Source organism: Hippocampus comes, unplaced genomic scaffold (assembly GCF_001891065.2).
Source record: "Hippocampus comes isolate QL1 unplaced genomic scaffold, H_comes_QL1_v1.1 scaffold174, whole genome shotgun sequence".
Lineage (NCBI taxonomy): Eukaryota > Metazoa > Chordata > Actinopteri > Syngnathiformes > Syngnathidae > Hippocampus > Hippocampus comes.
In genome coordinates, this window is record NW_017805983.1 from 3901086 (window position 1) to 3917482 (window position 16397).

A 16397-nucleotide genomic window follows, 5' to 3' on the forward strand; every position below is an offset into this window, starting at 1 on the left:
AAACTTTTAAAAGACCAAAAACCTGATAAACAAAAAGCCCCCCCCCCCCCCCCCCCCCCCATCGTGTTCTAAAGTGAAGTGCTGTTTGTCATTTGAGAGGCCCCACCGGCCTCCAGCCGATCTGTTTGTTTATTGAAGCTGAGTGCAAGGGGCCTGTTATATTCTGGGAGCCTCCTGGTCCAGGAGCTGGAGCCACGATGTGCCCCTCCCGGTGCGTCTGCACAAGTTAAGATGGATGAGATGGTGACAGTGATGAATGCATGCTTGGATTGATGGATGAATGGCTAACATGGAGACTTGACAAGGGAAATCGCCCCTGAGACTTGAGGCGTAAGTGTTACAGGGGAGCCCCCACAATGGAGTTTGGCAGTAAGGTCATGTGTGCCTGAGGGCAGCGGTGAGTTAAAGCGTGCATGGCTTCCCGAGATCCGCTGGCCAAGTAAAACAAACTCATGTTCGCAGCAAGAAGGGGAGAAACATGGCCAAGGAACACAAAAGCGCAGTGAATGAATAAGTCCAAATAAACGTGTAAATCATTATGCTTGACTCCTTCGTTCCTGAGCTACTTGACTATCGCGGCAATATGTCATGTCATTCTGCTTGAATGCAGGGTGACAACACGTCATTAGCATTTCGGCTGCTGCGGCAGTGGAACAATGGGGGCACTGTTGGGGGAGGTTCCATGAGGTGGGAGAAGGTGGTAGGTAGAGCACAGTGGAAGCGTGTGCATGAACGGGGGTCGGCCATTAGCCAAAAGGATTAGCAGCTGTAAGAGCATTACATCTGTTTCACAATTGCACTCGGGCTTTCATGTGGCTGTTAACAAACAAATTCTCATTATCTTATCCCCTTTCTCCTCTCGGAGCATCGGCAACAGGAGGTGGCTGGATCCACCCAATGAAAAAACATGTTCTAAAGTAAAGCCGCCTTTGAAGGGGACGGACGAACAGGAGGATTGGCTTGGTGCGACCGAAAGCTGACTTTTTAGTTAAGATGCAAGGAAATTTGACTAAAATGGCCCCAAAACTGTCAATGAGAACCTAACAACCGGGGTTGATCAGAGTTCGAGCTATTGTCTAAATCAGACTAGACAGTTTGAAAACAACTACAGAGTATGCCCCATACGAAGACATGAGAGGCCTCCAGTAAGGCTCTTATGGGAGTTTTTGGGTTCCACGGCTTGGGAGAGGAAGGATATACAAAATGTGCAGGCTAATATAGTACATTAATATAGTACAACATCCCTGTCTGGAGATGACCCAGCTACCGGACCGAGTTAGCTTGTGTATAACTGGTCAAATAAATACTACAGACTCGCAACTGTGGCAGCTAACTAGCATGGCTAACATTAGCTCATTTCCATTTTGACGTTTGGAAAAGAGCAAATAATGAGTTACTCATTCTTTTAATAAATAAGAAAAAGTTGTTTTGCTGTTGTTTACATTTTAAATAAAGGAAAATTGCACTGAGTAGTCTAAACCTATAAAAAGAAAATCTAAATAAATAAACTGGTTGTGTGAAGTGTAATTACTGGACATTAAGATGAGCCGAAAAGACCCAACTGTCGTGTTGTGTGAATGTCTATTGCTTACTGTCCTATTCAATAAACAGCGAAAATTCCATCAACTAATGTAGCTTGGCTTTTATTTCACGATTCGATCTGTATGAATTTGAAGCTTGCTGGTGGCTTAAATTTTGTGAACAAGCAGAAAAGTCAGGTGGCCGACACAGCAGCAGATTCCTTGACTTCCTGATGAAATGCACCAATAAAAATCAATGAAAGTGGCTGAGTGTGGCCGGCCACAATAGAAAGCCCTGAGCCAAACGGGTCGGGGAGTCAACCAGGGATTAGGTGGCCTCCGGTTTCCGGTCGTCCTGTTGGCAGTGACGGGTGGCTGGCTGTCGTCGGATGAGATGAATGACACACTGGGAAGGAAAGTGCTGAGCTCACCTCGCACAGCAGAAGAACAACACAATGCGCTTCGCACTGAACGGACGCCCCCCCACCCCCCTCGTCTCCACACCGCCACCACTAGAACACATCTATACACATAACATTCCCGACTTTCCTTCTAACAGAAAAACACAGCCAAAACCAATTTGTATGGGAGCAACCGCATCAATATAGCTCACAAAACAGACTTTATACGAAAAACAAGCGCACACCCGGCAATGCTTGGAAACCTCACTTCAGACAAGAGACAACATCAGAGGCATTTGAGGGAAATTTTCTTTCGTAATTTTGTGAATTTGTCCACCAATGTTCACTTGGTGGCACAGCTAGCAGTTATGTGTGTTGGATTATTCCCCCCCCCCCCGCCAATCAGATTACAGCCTCTGCATGTTGTCATGTCAATTCAATTTGCCGAGGGTCTTCACAACCAGTGGTGCTGGCTGATGTAACTTAATCTATATTAGCAATGGCTCTGTTTCTTGTTCCAATCAGATTTCGTCCTCACAGGAACAGCTTCGGCTATGTTTCATTGAAATGGTTTGTTTTGTCATGTTATTAGATTTGTGTTTTGTCTGAACGTCTTTCGATAATATACGTGGCACAGTTCTATGCTGCGTGTGGATAGAATATTTTTGTGTTGGCCCCTTTGCATGCCACTGTGCCACCCCAAAACATCACCTCTCAAGAATATTACGGATATTTTGCCAGGAACATTTGCCTCTCAGCGAAAACAGACACACACCTCCAAAAAAGACTGCAGACAAAATGTTTTGTTAATATTTTCATCACATTTACCATTTTTTTTATGTGACCCTCAAACATCTAATTCCAACCTCAGCACTATACAGTATTGTACAAAAAAACAAATTACATTGCTGATATTATAAATACCTAATATATGTCAATATGCCTTTTACCTTCGAAGCCCCTCCTCTTGGCTGACGTATACATTAACGCATTCATTAATTTCCAGTTTTTGAACTGTCCTGTGTGTGTGGCTATGTATTATATTTTGTCTCTTGACACTTATGAATTTACTGTGCGTAGTTGGTGAGAATATGAGATGACAGCAAACGTCCAAAAGTCGATATAATGTTCGCCAATCACAAGCTACAGTACATACATTATGTAAATCATGTGATCCCTACGTACTTGCTCACTCCTCTCTACATCTTTTACTTATCTGTAACAGCGGAACATATGGCAACTGTCTGTAGCCAAATATGGACAAATTGAAACACCTAGCATGTTTCATCAAGTGTTCGTGACAGTATGAGGAACAGAAGGATGTTTCCAAATTGTGGTTAACATTCCATTGTTGTGGATTCATAGCATATCATTAAATACATTTTTGCCTGTCTCAGTCACGCAGGTGCAGTACACCTACTTTTTGTCACGCAAGTGCTCAAATTGTTACACAACTGAAAGAGAAACCACCATAAAAGTGATCAGCTTATTGGTGTGCATTTCCTTTTGGTTTATGGGCAGCAATTGCAGCCTTGTCTCAACTTTAAGACAGAAGGAAACATGACATGACTTGAAAGCAACTTTATCATCCTCCCATTATTTCAAAAGCGACTCCCTCACCGATCGGGCAGATTCTCCCTTGGCACCACATCTGAAGAAACCATGCTTAAAAAAAAGAAAGAAGAAAAGAGCACATGTGCATCTAAATGATCAGCGCCATGAAGATCTCAATCTATGATTTGACACGACATCCACCACAGGTCAAGTGAATCCAATTGGCCATGTTCACGCCCGAGCAGATAAAGTGAAATGGTGTAAGACCTTGGTCTTAGAGGGTTAAAGAGATTATAAAAACACAGGTGGCAAAAAAAGGCTGCAAATAACTTGCTTCTGTCAGAATGTTTCAAAAGAGCCTTCTTGCTTATATTCCAAAGCTATCACATCCCTTGAAGACAAAAAAAAAAAAACATTCAAGAGGAAGTTCATGTTGCATCTTTACAAAATTGCAGTCAGTGTTCATCCCTAAAAAGCAATCAAACACTATTTAAAAAGTCCCTCATCACAAATGTTTTTTTTAAACATGAACCGTCACCCAAGTATAAAATGGATTTCTAAAAAGTTAAAACACAGCACAGAGAAAAGTAGCACTTCGAAAGCAACATACGCAGACAAAGCTAGCTAGCAGCTAGCACAAGAAGCTAACAAAGCAATTTGCTTTCATACGCTGATTCAGTGCTTTTTGTTGCGAAATTGACTCAAACACCAGTCACACAAGATTATGATCAAAAACCTTCACATTCACAAAAAGTTGGTGAATGCTGTCTCATATCAAGCCAACAGCAATGGAACAAAAACGAAGTAGCCAACCAAAATAAAACTAAACAGAAGTAACATTTGTGCTCGGTCATCCGTGTGACTTCAGTCCTTCCATAACATTCAAACAATTTGGCCCAAACTATTTGTCCACTAGGTGTTCAGGGGCATACAGTATTTTTCGCCAGTTTTGGTGAGACTCCCAAAATTGTACACAATTTGGGGTGTAGATATGTCAAAAAGTACCACTATAGTTGACTGTTGTCTCCTCTTCTGTGCTTTGAAAATTACATGCCCACGAGAGTTACATGATTCCAGTAGTTTTCAAGGTCAGGAACTTGATTACGGGTCGTCATGTCAAGTCATTTTATGCTTCATGTTGGGAGCCAAAATTTGAGATGCAAGTGAGCTTTAGACAAACCACCGCTCATTTTGTATAAATGTCTCCTTGTTACAAAACAAAATGATTATTTGTACTTGAATATGATACCGTTCCACTAGATTACCCTCAATTCCTAGTTAATTCACTTAATTGCCATGGAAAGGGTCCAATTTAGAATATATCCTAATTTCCGGAGATTTGGCGCAACTTTCCTACCCCTCTGCAGCCCTCATTTCTACTGCTTGAATGTGGTGGGGAAAAGTGAGCAGATGTCCTCTCAATGTTCCCATCGGGGCCATGCGAAGGATGTTCAAACTTCGTTGGTGTCATATTCACAACTCCTGTGCCCTGGCCCCAAAATAACCAGCAAACTTTGTTTGGCAACTTGTTAGCCTTAGGCGCCACTGTATGTCTTTGCGTTAAACACCGGAAAATATAGATGGGAATATGCAGAGATGGGACTCTTTAAATAAATATACAGTACAGTACTACCAGAGGGAAAGAATAGTCAGTCTGTGAGAAGAGGTAGTTGTTGTACCAAAGGAGGAAAATTAACACAAAACCAGTAGTTACTTCAACACACCCAAGTCAATTACTAGCCATTCACATCACTCACCACACAAGTCAACCTTGGCCGTTGCGTCATTTGAGGATGAGTGTGGACACTGAGACAGAGTGGAAAATTAGGAGACACAGAAAATAGTTTCCTGGAATTCTCTGTGAGAGCAATAATCACTTTACTGGAAACCTACTACGGCTCCAGCTTGTCCACGATGCTAATTCTGCACTCTGCAGTCCAAATACCTCTCATTGTGTGTTCCAGAATAAAAACCTTGACCTGGGATTAAGTGTGTTGAGTCTGATGAGTTGAGGACCCGGAGGGCGAAACACAATCCCAAAGTCCAGCAGCCAAGGCCGTCTGTGTGCCATCTCAAAAATGATAAGAGCCTCGATTGTAGTAGGAAGGTTTATGGGTTAGGAAGGACATGACAGGAAATCAAGAGACAGGGAGTGCAAATGGATGCCAGTGGTGCCTTGAGTTTACGAGTTTAATTAGTTCGGTGACCACACTCCTAACTAAACACCCATATCTCAAATGATGTTTTCCAATTGAAATGCAACTATCCATTGCAGCCTGGGTTGTGTGACCCAGTCTGTTCGCCACGCAAAGCAAGGAAGGCGGCGGTGCGGCGTCCCAGATTGACACGACAATGAGGTCAACCTGGATAAGATGTGCGTGGCTGGAAGCAGCTGATTGGTTGACAAAAGGAGTTGACAAAAAAGGCGTAAACCAAAACCTAACGAGCAAGACCGGACAACATGAAACAAAAGCAATCTAAACAACAAAAACACACATCATGGCAAATCTTCTCTTAGCTCCCTGTGCTCTTTCTTTAGGAGTAAAACCCACAAAAAGCCAATGAAAAAGAAAAACACATTTTAATCATGTTTTGTGTTGTGCTCAAATTCGGCAATGAAAGGTTTTTGTGCAAACATAAAGGCTGAAAACTGAAGTCAGAGAATTTTGTTTAACGGAACAGGTTCCGCCATGCTCGCGCAACAATTTTAGAATTTTTATTTTACTGTGTTGTTACTTCAATACTCTATATACATGTTCAAAATCAGATTTGTTACTCATACTGTACTTATTGTGACAATAAGAATGCGCTACCAAGTTAAACGGATAAATATTTATGAAGAGTGATCATAAACATTGAACCACTGTCTGCTTTATCTTCAACGTTGACGGTCACGGATTGTAAGAGTCAAAATAAACCGTGTGTTTTCATTCCAAACAATTTGGCTGACAGACATGAGTTATAGTTTAGAAATGTGATAAAATTCTCCGCAGTCGATCAAGGGAGTTAGTCATCCCACCAAGAAAGATTTCCTGTTGAGCAAATGCGCGCCTGAGCCATCTTCAAACGTTTGAAGAGCAGTTGGAGAGCAAAAGCAGACATTTCCACCCTCATCTCCAACTTCCTTTATGCGTCTCTCAGCTCCCATTTGACTTCATCTTGGATTTGTGGCGTTTACTCATTTTTATGGCAGGTCTTGACCCAACATCGACACCCCCGCCCCCACCAGCACCACCACCGAGCACTACCAGCATGCCTGGGAAGGAGGCTGCTCTTCGGCAAACGGATCAGGAATGCACTGGGGAGGTCAGCGGGAAACACAGCGCCTCATTGTTCTTCTACCTTTACATTCCAGTCTCTGTTTTAAAATCACAGCCCTCCTCTAAATACAAACCCTCGGTCGCTTTTGTAAAGTTCTCTCATTCCTACACGCCTCCTCCTCGCTCCTCGTCCCACCTGGCACTTTTCCCCGTAGCTAAGACTGATGCACTGACAGAAAATTTCAGCACTTTAATGCCATCGGGAGGGGAAACTAAGTGCAAATATATTACAGGTATGCAGGATTTATGACCGTAATTGTGTGTGCATTTGGTTGTGTACGCATACCTGCGTGTGTGATTGTGTGTGTGTGTGTGTGTGTGTGTGTGTGTGTGTGTGTGTGTGTGTGTGTGTGTGTGTGTGTGTGTGTGTGTGTGTGTGTGTGCGTGCGCGTGTTTACAGCGCCGAGTTCTAAGAAAAGGAGCAATTTGGACTGATGAGGAAGTCATGACGTGTTCAGTCATTTAAAAATGCCTGCCGGTGCATGCAGTCACTCAACACACCCCGAAACTGCGGCCTACGACATGAATGAAAATGAATCGCCTTTCCACTGCACGCTGAAAAATACAAAGCTCAGTTTTTACAGGACGAAACTGGCAGCTGTGGTTGCTCGAATTTTACTGCTATATGAGGGGCAACAGTTATCAGTGCAGTGGTACCTGGACTTACATATTGCATTTGTAGGGGCACCAGAATCAATTTTCCCCATTGAATTTAAATGAAATTCCACAAATCCATTCCAGTCCCTAAAAAGCACCACCGATGTAAATAAAGTGGTAGACAGTAAACCCCTCTAAATTGCAGGTTCCGGGTTCGTGGTCCTGCTATTACTCATATTTAGTTTTAGTCTTCTTGTAATTCAAATGTCATTTAGTTGGGGTATAATTCTACGTCACTAGTTGGAGGCCCGTGATCATGTCGAATGCTGTAAATTTGAAAGAAGAAGGGAAAACAGCAAGTGTTTCAACATCAGCCTCATTTTTTGCTGAATAGATCAGAAAGATGGTCAAATGGCTCACTCCTCTATCATCCTACTTTTTAAGGCTACATAAATGAATGGCTGTAAGTTCATTTTATACAGTTACAGCTCTGTGCATGATCATTGACATACATTGTGAGACAAATGTTTGTCAGTTTGGAAAAATGGAATTTGATGAACGTAAACAAGGATCAATTCACTGGTGCGTTGTTTATTCCGCGTTTGGTTTTGAACCCATTTGTGAAAGACTTTCAGTTTGAGGAATTTTGCAATCATTTCCGCAGGTTTTAGTTGGACAAAATCAGTTCAGGGGAGAAAGAAAATGGAAGTGAACTCTTCCGGAGATTTGTACTTTTACCTGAAAACCTAAAACAGAGTACAAGAAGGTGGACTTGTCAAAGTACTTTCCAAGATTTGAGCTTTTTCGAATGACCGTGGAGGATCGAAGGCACGCACATGCTCAATGTCTAGGTTGTGCTTCCAGGTCAGGGATAATGTTGGAACATGTAGCATTCCTTCCATTGCGGAGGAGCCACATTAGCCAAGGGGGGAATTCCACCGAGCGATGATAATAACGCCCATGACAAACGCACAGCAAATGACAGTTTAGCAACCCAAACAAACAGTCAAGCCAAATGGTCAGTGCCAAGAGACACGTGCATGAGAAGGACAGTATCCGGAGAGTGCTTACCTTGACACGCGTCTTGGACTTTTTCATGGCCCGCTTTGCACTGGCACTGGCCCACCGGCACCACCCATTCTCCATCCACGGTACAGTACACGCGAGGCAGCTCCTCGCTGACGGCGTTATCCACGCATATCCCGTTGACCTCCCTCAGAGCTTGGTTCTCGCCGCCCGCCACCGTTTCGGGGAAGGACGCCAGGCTCATCACTGTGGCGGGGCATGTTTTGTAATAAACCCTGACCGACAGAAGCGCCACACAGGCGCCGATGTCTTGAAAAGCCAAGTAGAAGCCTTTCCGAGAGAGGTTCTCCACCACCCGAGTCTCCGTGTTGATCCGCAGCTCGTTCTTGCTGGTGATCTCGTCGGGAGCGATGGTGGCCACTTTCTTGAACTGACCCTTGCGGAAGGTGGTGCCCACGTCCACGTCGGACTCGGAAGTGAAGAGGTTGAAGGTTTCCTTACAGGTCATGGACGCGCCGTCGAAGGAGTTGCAGTCGCGTACGATGAACTGGAGCTCCACGAAGACGCGCGAGGCTGACGGACGCCGCTGGATAAAAGTGGTGCGCAGCCAGTTGTCTTGCTCGCGTTCGCCAACGTTACAAACAGAATAGGTGTAAAACTGAGAGCCGTTCAGGGTCCGTTGGACGACCTCCCACTGTAAAACAACACGAAGACTTTAGACACAAATCCTGGACCATGAAATGCACACGTTCGTGTGTGTTTTTAATCAACAATCTTGTATTCAAGGGGACAAGCAAAGGAAAATTGACTTTGTAACGTCTGGTACACAAATAGCCGGGTCTCTGGAAGAACCGGAGCCACTTTCAAGCTATAGACGTAGTCTCAAACATTATCACGCAGGAGGGACCCACATGCTCTGACAGGTGCCGTACTCCCGCTTGCCAGGAGGTAAGCAGAGCTGCGTTGAGTTTTGTTGGACGCACAGTAGATCTGATTGGCCTGACAGGATCGGCACGTTATCTTGCATTTTATGCAAAATCAGTGATCGGTTGCAATGTCAAAATCATGTCACAGACGTGTTACAAAGAGACCCGGGGATGGTTTTAAATGCTGAAAAATGCATAATGTCGCCTTTTGGCAGAGTGCTGCTGCCTGGATGTGTTTCCATTGCAAAGGTCAACTTTGTTTCCACAGTTGCTGTCATGTCAGCACCTCAATCATAATTGCACCCATCTCTATTACAAACACTAAATTTGAGGTTCGGATTCAATTCCTACTTTAATGTAGTCTGGCTGAAAGCATACCACATACAATGGTTCAATCACTGCAGTCTAAACCTGGATTTCATTTCCTTCACAGCAGTAATTAAAGTCACGGCAACACGGAAAAGTGAATATAGCGTTCATTCATTTTTTTCCTAACACGAATCCTGTGCTGAACCAACACAGCGTGAGAAAGCACCGCGCGCTCCCACATTATTTCCAGTCAGTTTTCCGACGCTGCTTATACTGTACACTAAATGTTGCCACAAATATTTCTGGAAAAGCCACAACATGTTTGAACACAGTCTTGGCTCGAGGAACAACTAGCCCCACGGGGCCTTTTTAAGGCAGGCCTGGGTATGCACTTTTTGTACACGTAAAGTACTGTAGCTGTAGAAAATGTGCGTGACCACCCCTGGTATACCACCTGAAATAAAAGTAGCATCTGAAGCAAAGGAGATGAGCAGCAGGACCATACGTTTGAGTCATCAGCACATAAAACGAGCCGATTTACAAGGAATTAGACGGCCCAATTACTGCGAAACCGCATTGTGGACAAGGACAAACATGCCTGTTGTCTAATCACAGCATTTGTGCGGAACAATAAAGTCATTTTCATTTGTCTTCAAGACACTTTTGTCGCGGTATCTGTGAACATTAAAAAGCCCCCACCTCTCTAAAAAGGAGGCAGACCAAAAAGTTAATTGCTTGCTAACATATAATTGTGCAGCCTGAACCTCCAAACCGCAAGAAGCCACAAGTATTCCCAGATCAGGGCAAGCTGCTATTCTGTCTGCCTCCGCTTTGGCGGAGCCCAGACGTGCTCGGCAGGCAACTTCAACCCCTTCCTTGTCATACGCGAAGCCAACAAGTGGCACATTTGACACAAACGGCCGAGACCTTTCACAAGCACACCACACAAGTCAAATGGTCAAATATTTCACACAAACCGAGGCTTGGCCCTTCCTGTGCAAAGTCTCAGTGCGGGCAAATTCCAAGGGTGTAAAACGTGTGTGTGCGAGAACGATACTCACCCCGGGCTTGTCTCCCTGCTCGAAAGGCCAAGTCAACCAGCCCAGCTCACCTCCTGTGGCCTTCATGTCCAAAAGCACCTCTGTGTGTGGAGACATCAACGCAATGACATCATGAGTCGTTAAGGTGGACATATCGACAAGTGTCAAAGTCTTCTTCGGTGCGGGCCACATCGCAGTTATTGTTTCCTTCAGGAGGGTTTTTCTGATTGTGAAACTCATAATTTTAATTCAGAAGTCATGGGAAATAATTGAGAAACCTAAATATGAATACTTTTGTTCAACTTATATTAAGAAGGAAAACACTGGTTGTAATGGCAATAAAAAGAAAATAACATTGGTAATTTGAGGACAGGATTTACACTTTTGCCAAAATGAAAAGAAGAAATGAATTGAGCAAGTAACGTGAAGTAAATTAGATTCACTTGATTTGCTTTAGTGGGTCACAGAATGATGTGACAGGTCAGATGTGATATCTGTCCATCTATTAATCTGTTTAATTATTCAGTCCTTCCACTGTTAAAGTTTTTTAAAAGTTATAAGTCATGTCAATAGCGATACGGTACAAAACGAAGAGCGTATGTAAAAAAAAAAAAGACGCGTGAAGTACAGATTTCAAGTATTCGAGGGACGCTACAGAGCACGAAACTGCGTGCTGCTGAACCTTTTAAAGTTTCTTCAACTGACTCCGCGTGGAGCGCGCCATCGACACCAGGCAAGTTTGAACTTTGAAAGAGGACGTGACACTCACCTTCTTTGCTTTGCAGGGTGACAAGGATGCCGTTAATGAGCACATAGGTGAATATTGAGAACGGTCGGACCCCTGTGAAAAATTCCATTTGCTCCACTTGCTTCCTCTCTCGCACGCTCGTTCGTTGTACGCTCTCCCGGCTGTGACTGACCGACTCCGGAGCGCCGCTCTGCATACACACGCAGGCACGCGCGCACACTCATTCACAAAGCAGAAACGCCTGCTCGCTGGAATGTGCGCGTGTGTACGTGCGCGTGTGCGTGGGAGGAAGAGGAGGGGAGGAGAACCAGGAGGAGGAGTAGGAGAAGAAGCAAGACTCCTTCTGAGAAACCTTTGCTGCTGCTGCATTCGCGAACCGTCGGAAATTCTAAGTATCGTAAAGAAGTGGATTAACAATTCACTTTATCAAAAACTACTTCGACCAGAAGTGGGCTAAACTTTTGTGCTGAAGGGTAAAAAGTTTGGTTTTCAAAACCCAATAGATGGACCGGGTCAGTTGTCGATGTTTATGTCAAACTTTGTTTTAATGGCAATTCATTCTTTTAAAATATTATGTTCAATGATAATTTCAATGAGTGTATACATCATGAATTAAACACCCACCCTCTTTTTTTTGTGTGTGTATTTCCAAACAATCATCATCCATCCATTTTCAATATAACTTCTCTTCAATAGGGGCAGCGGGGTCAGTGTATGCCGAACCCAGCTTATATAAAATATAAAAGAGTGGAGTGGATAACTGGTTAGCACGTCTGCTTCACAGTTCAAAGGTCATGGGTTTGAAAACGGGCTTCTGCCTTTCAGTGTGCTCTGTCTTCTTCCCGCTATCTAAAATCATGCATCTTTAGGTTCATTGAAAACATTCAATTCAATATGTGTGCTGCGATTGGCTGGTGACCAGTCTAGTGTGTAATCCTGCCTCTCGTCAGCTGGTATCAACCTTATTTATTGGCCAGCACATAGGTGAATATTGAGAACGGTCGGACCCCTGTGAAAAATTCCATTTGCTCCACTTGCTTCCTCTCTCGCACGCTCGTTCGTTGTACGCTCTCCCGGCTGTGACTGACCGACTCCGGAGCGCCGCTCTGCATACACACGCACACGCACACACACGCAGGCACGCGCGCACACTCATTCACAAAGCAGAAACGCCTGCTCGCTGGAATGTGCGCGTGTGTACGTGCGCGTGTGCGTGGGAGGAAGAGGAGGGGAGGAGAACCAGGAGGAGGAGTAGGAGAAGAAGCAAGACTCCTTCTGAGAAACCTTTGCTGCTGCTGCATTCGCGAACCGTCGGAAATTCTAAGTATCGTAAAGAAGTGGATTAACAATTCACTTTATCAAAAACTACTTCGACCAGAAGTGGGCTAAACTTTTGTGCTGAAGGGTAAAAAGTTTGGTTTTCAAAACCCAATAGATGGACCGGGTCAGTTGTCGATGTTTATGTCAAACTTTGTTTTAATGGCAATTCATTCTTTTAAAATATTATGTTCAATGATAATTTCAATGAGTGTATACATCATGAATTAAACACCCACCCTCTTTTTTTTGTGTGTGTATTTCCAAACAATCATCATCCATCCATTTTCAATATAACTTCTCTTCAATAGGGGCAGCGGGGTCAGTGTATGCCGAACCCAGCTTATATAAAATATAAAAGAGTGGAGTGGATAACTGGTTAGCACGTCTGCTTCACAGTTCAAAGGTCATGGGTTTGAAAACGGGCTTCTGCCTTTCAGTGTGCTCTGTCTTCTTCCCGCTATCTAAAATCATGCATCTTTAGGTTCATTGAAAACATTCAATTCAATATGTGTGCTGCGATTGGCTGGTGACCAGTCTAGTGTGTAATCCTGCCTCTCGTCAGCTGGTATCAACCTTATTTATTGGCCCCAGAAGCCTTTGCGTGAATTATGGGTGCAACCTCTATTGTGAAATGGAACCAGCGTTTTGTTTACATGGTAACTGGTTGCACGAGTCCACTTTCTATGTCAGTTACAGACTTAAAGAATGTAGGAACACAAGTTGTTGCACCTTATAAGAGAAAAACATTTCAAGATTACGAATGTAGCACATTAGGAGGATGGCATAAAAAATTCCCAGTGACAACTTTCAGTTGCATGTTTAGCTCCTTTCTGAACTCTGTCGATGAGGCAATGAGCGATCTCAAAAAGTTCTGAGGCCTATCAGTACTTGCATAGTAATAAAATTGGTCGAGTTTTATCAGAGGAGGTTGGACACAGTCATACTTATCTAAAAGCAGACAAAGGACCCAGACAAAACCAATACTTCCCACCACATAGTAACCTCTTGACCAGGACAGTCTAACGCTGAATGCAAAAAAGCTCAACGGCGCTTAATGTCAGAAAACATAATCGATCATCATCAAAATTCATGTGCACATCTCTACTTATATTCAAATGATCGCCCTTGCATTTGGGATTTTCTGAGCGTTACGTTTTTCCTCTCCGTAGAAAAATGTTCCCGTCACTTGAGGTAACATCACCAAAATGTATGTGCACATCTCTACTTATGTCAACTTCAACTGCTGGAAATACTAGAACGATCACCCAATATTTTTCATTTTATGAACATGTCTTCCTCCCTACGAGCGTCGAATACAGTTTAATGTTGCTTGATAAACACTTACCTTCTATAAAATCTAAAATATTGAGGCAATCATTCTAATCATTTCTCATTTCAAAGCCTGGATTCCAACTCCCAGCCTGAGAATGGTGAGATGGATGTGCTATATATACCCTGTTTGTATCTTAAGCTGCATAGACGCCGGTGTCACATACACACACAAAATTTAAAAAAAAATAAATAAATAAATAAAAAACTTTTAACAATGTCTACACAGATAATTAATTTTTCCCGATTTACATGTATTTACATTATTTCCAACAGAGGTCGATTAGCGTCCTATTATAGATCGTGTTCAACATTAGAGATTCCGCTGAGTAGACAGTATTTTACAAAAGCGAGTACACCTCTCACATTGTTGTAAATATCTTACATTTCCATGAGACAGCACTGAAAAAATTACACTTTGCTACAATGTAAAGTAGTCATATGGAGCAACAGCTTGTATTACAGTGAACATTTACTGTCCCCTCAACATAAAAATAACTCGACACACTGCTATTAAAGTCTAAACTGCTAGCAACAAAAATGATTATACCCCCAAGTGAAACTGAACACAATTGTCCAGTTTCCCGCATTGGTTTCATGTGACTCGTTCGTGTGACAAGACCAAGGTGTGAATCAAGAGCAAGGTGTGTTAAATTGGGCTCTCAAACTCTCCCTTATGGGTCACTGGAGGTTCCATATGACACTCATGCCAAAGAACTGAGCATCTGAATAAAAGAATTGTAAGGCAAAATGGATTACACACAACATGACAAATGGGCCAAATGGAATATTTTCCCTCCCTTGCGACCAAAGGATGAAAATTTTGCTTGTCTGATGTCTCAGATAGATTATCCTCAGCGATTATCGTGTAGCGTTGGGTTTTTTTTCTTCCCTGTTCTGTAGCCTCACATGTCATACACCACAGTAGAAATGACATGTAGAAGATGAGGAAAGGTATGTTTGCCTGGATATCTTCGACTACGACTATAACTACTACTACTACTACTACTACTACTACTCCTAGGACTATTACTGTATTTTCCGGCAGTCTGGATGCCCTGTGTCATTTTGCTGCCTCTACAGTTCATTCATGGTATTACAATAGACATTTGCTGCCTCTACAGGGCAGTCTTGGTGTTACAACAGACAGACAATCAGTTAAAAGGTTAAAAACTGTGACGCATTTAACTTGTGTATGAAATCACCAAGAAGGCCCTGAATGACAAATGGTATTGGAATGAAAAACACAGCATTCCAAAGATACCTAGTACTGTATATTATGACTCAGTTGCCCACCCTTCCTTCCTGCCACTGAAGTGGGGAACATAGCCAACAACATGGCAAGGTTGTTCACATCCAGCAACAATTTTTGGTGAAATATCTTATCTGAGCGTAAACAGAGGTTATCAACGCTTGATTGAGCTGATGCTATCAATATTGTGCTTAGCTGTAGAAGTGGTCAAAGTGGATTGTTTGGGGTAAAAACAGTTTTGTTTTTGTTTTTTGAATTATCAGATGTGAGGGATAATTCTTGTTCCTTGCAGCCACTGAAAGTGATTTTCCACTCCCACTCAAAAACCTGCCTGTGCTTGTTGGCCTAAATCACTGAAATGGGACTGCAAAGAATGTATGAGGATACATTCTTTGCAGTGAGATATAGTGACATGCAGAACCATCAAATACTCTCCCACTACATGTCAGAAGGTACAGTTAACCTGTATAATGAACGGTTGCCATTCATCCAACAGAACTGTCTCAATACGCTTTGTAGTCAAACAGATGATAGCAATTTGTGACTAAATTCAGACAAGATCATCATGGTTTCAGTTATAATACTTTTTGTGATATTTTCATTTGGAGGCGTGTCGGGAAATTTTGTAAAATGTGTGCCTTGGCGAAATAAAGGTGGAGAAACATGGTTAGGATACACCAGCGGCATGATCTTCACAATATAGACACCGCCATGCATGCATTGCAGGGGGCGTTATGGCTCACTGATAGAGTGGTCTTCTCCCGACCCCAGGTTTGATCCCCTGACCTTGTGACCATGCGTCAGTGTCCTTGAGCAAGATACTGAAACATTTGCTCCCAATGCTGTGTCGTCTTGAGGCGCTTTGAGTGCCTTGGAGGTGGAAAAGTGCTGTACAAGTGAAAGATGAGGAAAACCCTACGAAAACAGCTGAACTTTAATTGGGGTTAGCCAGAGGCCCTGGTGACAGGTGTGTGTGTGTGTGTGTGTGTGTGTGTGTGTGTGTGTGTGTGTGTGTGTGTGTGTGTGTGTGCGCGCTGCATCCTGTTTAACATGAG

General features: G+C 43.3%; 1 protein-coding gene across 1 annotated transcript in view; it reads right to left on the minus strand.

Annotated features, from left to right (window-relative positions):
- Nucleotides 1-11640, minus strand: part of epha2b (eph receptor A2 b) — a 32161-nt gene extending 20521 nt beyond the window's left edge. The window contains exons 1-3 of the mRNA XM_019891485.1: nt 11463-11640; nt 10715-10794; nt 8464-9112 (exon numbers count right to left, since the gene is read on the minus strand). Of these exons, the coding sequence (XP_019747044.1) occupies nt 8464-9112; nt 10715-10794; nt 11463-11637 (904 nt within the window). The 5' untranslated portion in view covers nt 11638-11640. The remainder of the gene's footprint in view (nt 1-8463; nt 9113-10714; nt 10795-11462) is intronic.
- Between the last annotated feature and the right edge of the window lie 4757 nt (nt 11641-16397).